This window comes from Spodoptera frugiperda, chromosome 22 (assembly GCF_023101765.2).
Source record: "Spodoptera frugiperda isolate SF20-4 chromosome 22, AGI-APGP_CSIRO_Sfru_2.0, whole genome shotgun sequence".
NCBI classification, from domain to species: Eukaryota; Metazoa; Arthropoda; class Insecta; order Lepidoptera; family Noctuidae; genus Spodoptera; species Spodoptera frugiperda.
The window spans coordinates 727,072-737,889 of NC_064233.1; the positions used below are offsets into that span (position 1 = coordinate 727,072).

Below are 10,818 nucleotides of genomic sequence, written 5' to 3' on the forward strand. Positions count from 1 at the left end.
GTTTGAAGTCATATATTGAATAGCTTAAACTCAATAGCTTCACTAGAGGATTGACCGATACACAGACATTTTTTTTAAATATTGTAATATTTTCTTTGACGTTCAAAAGTGTTTTCTTGGTCTATTTGAAATAAATAATGTTGACTTTGACTATGCTTTGACTTAAAATGCTACGTTGCTGTGGATGCATTTGGTTTCCATCAATCATATTCATTGGTACACATAGCTTAGCACTGGTGGAAACGGGTTCAACTAAGCTATGTTTTTAATATGGAAAGATGCGTGCTATGGATGGCTACTATCGATACATCGCATACTCGAGCTGCGCATCTTCCTCGCACAGCTACATAGCTTAGTATCAGTGGAAACGGTCACATAGTTTCACAGCTTAGCTATTACATCTTCGTAGCATAGCAACATAGCACATCTCTGGTGGAAAAACACACTCACTCGCAAAAACTCCTTTTAAATTATAATTCTTGTTAACACTTCCTTCTCAACTGACAGAAGAATTAAAAAAGAAGACAAACAAAGAGTTTTAAAAAGAAATTAACATAAAACTCGTCAACGTCAGGATGACGGCATCGCTACACAAATTCTAAATTGTTATATATTTTTATATTTTTTTATACATATATACTTAAACATACCTCATTCAGATCAAATTGTTTTGGGAAATTGTGTGTTTATCAGTTTTAAACGGCTCAGTTATATACAAATTATTGTTTTCTTTACTTGTTTTATAATGTAAGTATACTTGTAGTCTTTCGTTATCTAAGTATCTTTCTGCTTACCCCATCAACAACCTGTGATAGCAGCAGTGGTGCTGGTGCTAGTCTTAAGTCCTCTACAATAGCTCGTGTGATATTTAGATCTCTCATGAATGGGCCAGCTCGACCGGAGAGATACGACAGCCTCACAGAAAACCGAAATGAAAGAACGAATTACCCCCCTTCCCAATCCCCAACCCTTAAATTCCTAAGCCCCAAAAGGACGGCAATGAACTTGTATCGTGTTTCGGGTGTCCATTGGCGATAGCGATTGCTTTCCATCAGGTGATCCGTCTATTCGTTTACTGGCTTACACCATAAAAAGCGTGCCACTAGACTGCATATTCAACTACTACATCTACATCCAACAACTGTCAACCACCTTGCGGATATCTTCACTACCTGGAGGAGACCCTACACTATATTTGCCTAGAAGCAGTCTCCCTCCCAAAACACTACTCTAATGGTCATCGGTTTTCCGACAGATATGACCAAGTGTGACTTAAACTTACTAACTCTTGATGGGACCCAGTAGGGCTGATGCCTAATCCGCAGCTGCGGACTACATAGCGGGTTTACCGGGACTCCAACTAAAAGGATTAGGAACGGAGTGGTTTTAAGTCAGTAACAGTCTGTAAACAGACATCTTGTAACCAATTTTAAGACGATGAAGTATTTAAGTGTGTCTTCCCTGTCTAAACTAAAGGTTGCTGATTTGTTTCCAGGCAAATAACCCTCAGTGAGAACTGGCAAGGCTGCTATAGGCCAGACCTATACTATTCACTGCTCCGAGTGCTTAAAATGACCGTGAGTATTTTGTATTAAGAATAGTATTCCATAGTTAACCGGTTAAATATTCCATAGCATAAATTAAAATTGTTCAACGAGTTGCGAGTTGGCTTCGGCTCCTCGTACGCCTTCCAAACATCTGGGATCCATTAGACCCGTGAAAGGAAAAGAGCATACAAAAAAGAATAATAATTAATTATAATGCAACGTTTTGAGGATTTTCCCGATTAACACAACCAAAGCACGGTTGGCGCGGTGACTATGCAACTGGCTGCCGCGCTACGTGTAGCGGGTTCGATTCCCGCACGGAGCAACTCTTTGTGTGATCCATGAATTGTTGTTTCGTGTCTGGGTGTCATGTGCATGTGAAATTGTATGTTTGTAAACGCACCCACGACACAGGAGAAAATCCTAGTGCGGGGCAATGTTTTAAAAAAATAAAATAAACAAAAAGCATTACTACTGCCAAAAGACAGCAATGGAACTAACAGTACCTACCTAGTTTCATCACGACTGCCCAATTAGGAATCTTGTGCTCGATTCTGGACTCTGGCCAAGTATTAAAAGGGGTTATTGGTTTTTTGAAAATTCTCCAAATAGGAGAACAGAGTACGCTATTGTACTTAATCAACTCCTAATTCCAGCATATACCCCTACAAGTTCAGTAAAGCTGCAATGGAGGGGGACGGTGAGGGTATGATGGCGATACTCCAGGGGCTGGATCCCGCTGGAGTGACCCTGACGGTGATGAACAGGTCCAGACAGAACACAGACAGACGGAGGTCAACTAGACCTAGGATACGTGAGTTTTAGCACTGTTCTATAGCCGGTAAACGAGCAGACGGATCACCTGATGGTAAGCAATCGCCGCCGCCCATGGACACTTGAAACACCAGAGGCGTTACAAGTGCGTTGCCGGCCTTTTGGGGGTTAGGAATTTAAGGGTGGTTTGGGAATCGGTGATTGGAAAGATTGGGAAGGGGAGTAATTAGGCCTCACTCACACAACGAAACACAATGTAAGCGTTGTGTCACGTCGGTTATCGCTCGATGTGGTATTTCTCCGGTCGAGCTGGCCCATTCGTGCCGAAGCATGACTCTCCCACAATTGATCGCAGAGCTGGAGTTCGATTCTTGAGTCGTGAAAAGAATAATAAATATCTCTTATTCTTTTTTTTTCAGAATTCAATGACAACAATTTCCCTAGGTCTTCAGTGGAGGCCGGCACCGATGTGATGAGGAAATCTGACACTGGAGTGCAGATCTGTGATGGGAGATACGCTAGCAGTTACAAGGTAACCTATTTGGATAGTTATTTTTTTTACATTTGATGGGTCGACGTTTGGCCGCTATCTCGCCTGATGGTAAGTGATGATGCGGCCTACGATGGAGCACGTCTGACCATAAGCAACCTATTCACTCGGGCCTTGAAGACACCCAGGTTATACTCATCAGGAAACACAGACTCCGGCAAGGAGTTCCAGTTATCTACCTATTGTGTTATATTTGATTGTGGCAGTTATGTTTTTTATGGAATAGGCGGCAATCAAGCAGACGTGTTGCCTGTACCTCTACCATAAGTTTGAAGCAATAGTATTTGTCGATAGTCGCTAGCGACGACGTAATTTTTTGTATGTAAAATTTTACAACGCCTCTACCGGTCACCTGTGGAACTAAAATTTGCCATACAAAAAATGTACGTCGTCGCTAGCGACTATCGACAAATACTATTGCTTCAAACTCATGGTAGTAGTACCTACCGATGGTAAGCGATCAGCGCCGTCCATGGCCACTTGCAACACCAGAAGAGTCACAGGTGCGTTGCCGCCCTTTTAAGAGGGAATAGGCTCTTTTCTTGAAGGTTTTATTTTGGTTATTTATTTATTTATTAATAAAGGTTTACCAACAGCTTCTGTATACATAACATTAAGTACAGTAATAAATACATATCAGTTTTGGACTTATACAAGGTTTGAAGGTATCGTATCTGGTCGGAAGTACCGCCGACGACAGCTTTTAAACACAGTTGCTGTGCGACGCAGAAAGTTTTGTAAATATAGCCGTTTGTAGAATAAGTGATTAAATAATCATTAAATTGTCATTCACAGACGGCACACTGCATGGTGAGTCCAACGTCTCCACCAGAGGGAGTGTCGGAGTTCCCTCCGCAGAGGAGGGAGCCGTGTCGCAGTAAGTCAACTTTTTTACCATAAATTAATATCAAATGCAAAGGGTTGCATGGTCCGTAGGTACCTTTTGGTAGCAAGTGTATTAAAGGTAAGGTGCTTACCATCAGACCAACTGCATCAGTCTGTCATCAGTCTTGCTATAAGCATAGTAGACTACAAAGCTTCTTTTCTTTTCTTCTCCTCTAATAATATCTTCTGATTTATTTCGTTGCGGGATCCAAGACAGTTATTCATGTCTCTGGGATGCGCCGGACTTCAGTGTTCCGGTGTTTTCATGGTTGTATCTACTGTAGATCCTGGTGCACAGGAGTTGCAGCGGTATGGGAGGTTGTGGTGGGGCTGTCCCATTAAAAAAATCTTCTTTTTGCCATTTTTTAAACATTGCCACACTAAGATTTTCTCCTGTGTCGTGTCATGCGTTTACAAACATACATGGCTCCGTGTGGAAATCGAACCAGCTACACTTTACACGGCAGTCAGTTGCCCAGCTACCGCACCACCCAGTCAGAAAATACAAATAGTTAATTTTTTTACTGACCTCAACAGATCAAGGAAACTTCGAGGTGGGTGGTCACGGCAGCGGGTACGCCAGTCAGAGGTCCAGCTCCAGGTTCCGGGTACACAGCGGATGCCAGGTTAGGGCAGACAGGAGCAGTGGGGGTGAGTCGACCTGAATGGTTTCCTGCTTGTACTAGTTTAGTAGGAATTTAGGTAAAGTAGCTTTAGTTCTGAAAGGTTATTTAGGTTATAGGGCATGAGGAACGAACCTCCTCACGCCTCAGACATAGCGATTTCCAACCACCGTGCGGGTCTGTAGATGGCGAGCAAAGGTACGCACTTCGCCCGAACAGAACCACACCCGTGCGTACGCGCGCGGAACGCGACGTGCCTCAAAGAACCAGACCACCACAGATGTTTGTTGATGTTTCCACCAGTGCTAAGCTATGTGTACCAATGAATATAATTGGTGGAAGCCAAACGCATCCACAGCAACGTAGCATATAATACATTACTGGCGGAAAAGCACCCTCAAGCTCATCAAAATATTTGTAATCCGTCTAATAGCTTTGCTCGACAACTTAATCATAAGATACATATAATACCCAAAGGCTATAGCACTAAACACTTCTCCACCATCAGATAAGGCTCCATCGTAGGCCGCATCATCACTTACCATCAGGCGAGATAGCGGCCAAACGTCGACCCATTAAATGTAAAAAAGATTATGAATTTAGTATCTCATCCTCTAGATAATGATAATAAGGAGATATCGACACCTTTACCATTAGGTGTCATTTATATTTAGTAAAAACCAAAATTTCATACTTTTTTTATATTTAATGGGTCGACGTTTGGCCGCTATCTCACCTGATGGTAAGTGATGATGCGGCCTACGATGAAGCACGTCTGCCCATAAGCAACCTATTCACTCGGGCTTTGAAGACACCCAGGTTATACCCATCAGGAAACACAGACTCCGGCTAAATTATTTACTTAACTAAACCCCCCATTTACCCCCCAATCCCCAGCTCTACTCCACCGCAGCAGGTCCAGTCGCTACACGGAGGCGTTTGTCCACTCCCTGCGGAAGTACCCCTGCGAGGTGACCGGCAGGACTGTCTCCACGGACCTCATTGAGAGGCTCCTGAGATATACGCAGAGCAAGAATTGTATGTATACTGAAGATGTCACGCCTTTAATCCCCGAAGGGCAGATGTGTACATTTTGGCACGTAATACCATTACAGTGTACACCCACTTTTCCCAATTTATGTTGTAAGTCCCATGTAATAGGTGATGAGCCTACTGAAGATGTTTCTACTCTATTTTATCAAGTAGACAATGTATTAGCAGCTCTATAGTGACCGGAGCTGCGGACTACCTAGCGGGATTACCGGGGTTCCGGCTCGTAAAGCAGGAGTAGGAACGGGGTGGTTTTTAGTCAGTAAGAGTCTGACACTCCCACTCGCTTCGCCCAAGGCGAGAGATGTCATTCGATGATTTTCCCCTCTTAAAAAAAAGCTGTGTAGTGACTTCAGAATAGAATACATTTATCATTTCTACTCTTACCGCGGGTACCGAAGGAGTCAACCATGAAGCCAGTACAAAGAGGAGATACCATGCCATACACCGGGCGCATTTCCAGACTCCGTGCTAATACTGAGAATTTGTTTTGATAAACCAAAAACCCCAGCAATACTTTGGCCGACCCAGGAATTGAACCCGATACCCCTTGTCGCACTTGCAACCCCTCAGCCATTGAGGCAGTCTACTAGTTAGGTATTATTTAGGCTTTTTCGGTTTTTAAAAATCATTAGCCACCTAAGCCCACCTTCACACCGAGACGTCTTACATCTTAAAGCATTTTAACAGCATCTAGAGGAGTAAGACCATCAAGAAGCATGAGATCCCTGCAAGAAGACGGATCAGATCTTCGCGACGGCTTCAAGGTGTCGAAGCATCAGCAGACGTATACGCGAAGACCGAGAGAAGCACCGAGCGGGCCCATTGGGTACAAGGGCAGGGCTAAAAGCTTCAGACTGTACTCGCCTGTGAGTGAGAGTCGACATCTCAGGTAAAGTCATGCTTTTGGTATCTTTATATATATAATTTTTCTGTAAGTGTGTATGTCACTGAAATTCTCTTAAACGACTCTATTTAAGGGGATCTGAGAATGGTTTAGATTCACAATTTTGTCCGCTGGACAATGTTTTTTTAATTAATTAGTTGTTGTTGATTTTGGAATGTTTTACATTGGATCCGACAAATTTTCAAATTAAAGACGTGTAGACAGGACAACGTCTGTCGGATCCGCTAGTCTACATACTTATAAGAACCACTATCAAGCAGTAACCCAGTGATTTACATACACGGACCGCTCTTGTAGTTAGAGTCAACAGCTCGAAGCTGCCATTGATAACTGCTGAGCAGTTACGCAAACACAGTCCAAACCATAATCTATTTTTATTTCAAATGTCATCCCGATCTTTTCAGTCATTTTGACGTGATTGAATAACACATAAACTCATAAACATTCGCATTTATAATATTAGTAAGATGATAACATGAGCGACAGTCGCACCGCTAATGGCGACTCGAGTTACGTGGCTGCCTCTGCCTGAAAGCAAGCGCACTTATCTATTATTCTACAGCGGGAAGGGTTGGCAAGTTGGACTCGTTCACCAGCGGCTGCGTAGATGTTGGGTTCGAATCCCCAGTCTACGCAAAAGATTCACGAGTTCCTCTTCAAATAGTTACGTGAATGAACCGAAAATCATGAATAATTTATCTGATATTTTCCAGAGAATCTCTATACAGAGAACCGAAATTCAGTACCAGCTACGACTATTTGAGGGCGGGCACCACTCGCAACAGATCGGAAGGTTCCCCAAGCCCGTCAGGATCCAGGAGTCCGTCGCAGCCTCGCCCGCTCCGGTTCGAACGACCAGCCCATTCTGTGCGGGACATGAGCCTGAGTGACGTCTCCAAATACATCAGGAGTACTATCCGGCAGATTTACAGGGAACGGCCTTATGTGAGTCAATTGTATGAAGCTTGCTGTTCTGGGGCCTTAGTCTGCTATTACAATGGTGTCAGAATGGTCGATCATTGAGTAGTGCAAGAGGGGCGGAGCTATACAACCTATATAGCTGCGTCCCTCTTGCACTGGTCAATCAATAGCAATCAATCAATCAATAGCAGACTAAGGCCCCTGGTAGCTTGATAATGTGCCTCTAATGTTTTTTATGGTATAAGCCGGTAAATGAGCTGACGGATCACCTGATGGTAAGCAATCACCGCTGCCTATAGACACCCAAAACATAAGAGGCGTTACAAGTGCGTTGCCAGTCTTTTGCGGGTTTGAAGGGGAAAGTATTATATACTCCGTGGTAGGTTTAAGACGTCCGCTTCTCATGGCTTACGGTGAAGGAAATAATCGTGAGGAAACCTGGGCTAACAATTTCTAATTATCATTTTGAAATCCATTGAGCCACTACGCAGTGGTAAGCGTGGTGATTAATGCTCAAAGCTTCTTCGTGTGAGAAGAGGTCTTTGGTCAGCATTGGGCACTTATAGGCTGTTAATATGATTAGATAAACTCTGTCCAGGTATATCTTTACTGTAATCCTACTGTAGCTTCATCCACGTGGACTTCTAAAGCGTTGGGAGAGACATATGTAGGTCTCTGTCAGTTTCATATGTCTAGGTAGAAATATCATACCTTAGAAACAGCTAGCATGGTTGGCAACCAGTTGCCTTGCAGCGTCTTAAAGGGGTTAGAATCTGCACGAATAATTTGCATGTGTGTGATCAAGAATCTTGTTGACTGAGCGTAGTCTGTATGCGAAGATTATGTTTGCAATCGTTAAAAATACAGTTTAATCTGTCCTTTTTTGAAGTTGGTTAAATCATAGTATTTTTTTCCAGGTGTTCCAAGTGTGTCCGCGGCTTATGAACCGATACTACCAGCATAAGAAAGTCTGTCCGGTTCAGAATGATGGGGCAGACGAACCCACGGTGGTAAGTGAACTTACCACATCACCTGTTCCTTGAAGAACCATATTATTCCTAGGGCAAACTAGGCAAGACTTAGGGTGCCAAGATACAGATGGGCGCCGCGAGATGCGTGGGCCCAGTTAGATTAACAATAGTATAAACCGGTAAACGAAGCGTTGCCGGCCTTTTAGGGGTTAGGAGTTTAAGCGTTGTTTGGGGAATCGGGTCTGGAGAACATTAAGATTAACTGGGCCTCCGGTAACCCCACTCACAGAACGAAACAACGCAAGCGTAGTTTCACGTCGGATTTTCTGTGAGGTCGTGATATCAATCCGGTCGAGCCGCCAGCCCAGCAGCCAGAGCCATGCTTCGGCAAAGCATGGCTCTCTCACACTCAATTGTAGGAGTAACGATCAAAACTCCTATCAAAAATATATACAAATTTTGCATTGGTACAATTTGCTATTTACTTTTCAAAAGGACTCCAATGTTATCTTTAATGGAGAATTTGACTTATTTATTCTTACTTAAGATGACTATAGTACTCAGTAGTAGCACGGAGTCTGGAATTATAGTGTATGGCAATGGGCTCAACTTCTTATTACATAGGACTTATAATACAAATGGTGAAAAGTGGGTGTACATTGTATAGCGGCATTACGTGCCGTAATGTACACCTCTGCCTACCCCTTCGGGGATAAAAGGCGTGACGTTATGTGTGGAATATATTTTATTTTATTTTTCTTTCAGATGAACGACCAAGAGAGTGCAGGTAATTAATTTGTTTGTTAAAATATGTATTAAACTTATTATATTACTTTTAGAATAATATCATAGGTATATATGTATAATGCTATATACAAACAATTCTATTACAAGCTAAGCCAATTAATTTTATATAGTATAGGTATAATTATGTTTCTCACTAAAATTACCGCTCATTGTTTTATTAATATCTTATAATGTTATACGTAAGAGTGCTTTTCCTCTAGAGATGTGCTATGATTAGAAGATTAGAAGATGTAATAGCTAAGCTGTGAAACTATGTGACCGTTTCTACTGATACTAAGCTATATAGCTGTGCGAGGAAGATGTGCAGCTCGAGTATGCGATGTATCGATAGTAGGGAAGCCATCTATAACACGCATCTTTCCATATAAAAAACATAGCTAAGCTGAGTCCGTTTCCACCAGTGCTAAGCTATGTGTACCAATGAATATGATTGGTGGAAGCCAAACGCATCCACAGCAACGTAGCATAGCACATCTTTGGTGGAAAAGCAGTCTAATTATGCCAATGGAATAAAGTTTAAAATTGATTGACCAGGCTTTTAATAAGCATTGTTTCACTACACTACATCACACCGTACATGCATTATTCTTTTGTTTTTAATATTCTTGTGCTATTTATATTCAAATAGGTTCTTTTTTGGTCTTAGGGCGTTCGTTTTTAGAAGTTTCTTGCTCTCAAAATCGTCATGCATTCAAAGAGGGCTAGGCATTGTTTCATTCTATGATTTGTTTAAGAAGAAAACGTTTGGTAGTCAATTCTGCTATTTGGGATTATGAACCAGTGGTACTTGCGTGATTCTTTTGGCGGGGCTTCGCATAACAATTTGTTGGGGGGCCCAATATTTCTTTTATTTTTGTGCCCTTTATTTCAAGCCTCGAACAGGACAGTGCTATAACAGCGAGTCCCTTATGATGACGTTAACTTTCCTATATTTTCTCTGCCAACTTTGGAACGGATGTTTTGCGGAAAAAAAGGAATTGATTTTTTTGGACTTTGGCAATTTCTGAAATGAAATAAAATATGGGAACTTTTTATTTTTTCAAATGAATACATCGTGAGGAAACTTGGGCTTATGATTTCTAATTATAAGTTTGAAATCGCCAACCCGCATTGAGCAAGCGTGCTGATTAATGCTCAAACCGTCTCCGTGTGAGAAGAGGCCTTTGGTCAGCAGTGGCCACTTATAGGCTGTTGATGTGAGATCATATTGTGTAGGTATATATTTAGATTTTCTCTAGGCTTTGCTTGTTTGTCTAATGTTTTTTTTTTATCAATTTGAACATTATACAGGCCCCAGATCCATATCGTCTCGTTTCTTACCGACTAAAAGTAGCTGTTCCGAGCCAAAGATTGTAAGTTTTTCATTATTATTCTTAATAACTTTAAATATAATTAATATGTCCAAGACGCGTCATTTGACGAACGCATACAACCTACAAATGACGATAGGCGGTTTTGTATGAACATTGACGTAACGTTGCTGCTCCGTGGATACTGTTTCGTTTCTATACATGATGCAAGCATTCGTCTTGCAATCGTCAAATGTTTAAATCGTGCATATGATGTGCAGATAGGTTTATCTTAAGAACTATGACCAGCCATCGATAAAATTGGTAGATGTACCTTTTAAAATATCTAATATTAAATTGTAATTGAATACAGCCAAGATCGATACAAGAGGTCTTTGTTCAGCCGTAGGCGTACCTAATTCGAAATGAAATGATGATGTTGATCGAAATAATAATATCGTCGGGTTCAATTCCTAAATAGATTTCAAATTCAA

General features: G+C 41.8%; 1 protein-coding gene across 3 annotated transcripts in view; it reads left to right on the forward strand.

Moving 5' to 3' along the window:
- Positions 1-575: 575 nt before the first annotated feature.
- The window catches only part of LOC118279577 (extracellular matrix-binding protein ebh-like), a 39,230-nt gene continuing 28,987 nt past the window's right edge, over positions 576-10,818 (forward strand). For all 3 annotated transcript variants that reach the window (XM_050702660.1, XM_050702662.1, XM_050702661.1), the window contains exons 1-12: positions 576-747; positions 1,496-1,577; positions 2,204-2,361; positions 2,741-2,853; positions 3,667-3,748; positions 4,294-4,407; positions 5,277-5,417; positions 6,120-6,321; positions 7,050-7,281; positions 8,175-8,267; positions 8,994-9,015; positions 10,326-10,387. In XM_050702660.1, coding sequence (XP_050558617.1) covers positions 2,235-2,361; positions 2,741-2,853; positions 3,667-3,748; positions 4,294-4,407; positions 5,277-5,417; positions 6,120-6,321; positions 7,050-7,281; positions 8,175-8,267; positions 8,994-9,015; positions 10,326-10,387 — 1,188 coding nt within the window. In that variant the 5' untranslated portion in view covers positions 576-747; positions 1,496-1,577; positions 2,204-2,234. The remainder of the gene's footprint in view (positions 748-1,495; positions 1,578-2,203; positions 2,362-2,740; positions 2,854-3,666; positions 3,749-4,293; positions 4,408-5,276; positions 5,418-6,119; positions 6,322-7,049; positions 7,282-8,174; positions 8,268-8,993; positions 9,016-10,325; positions 10,388-10,818) is intronic.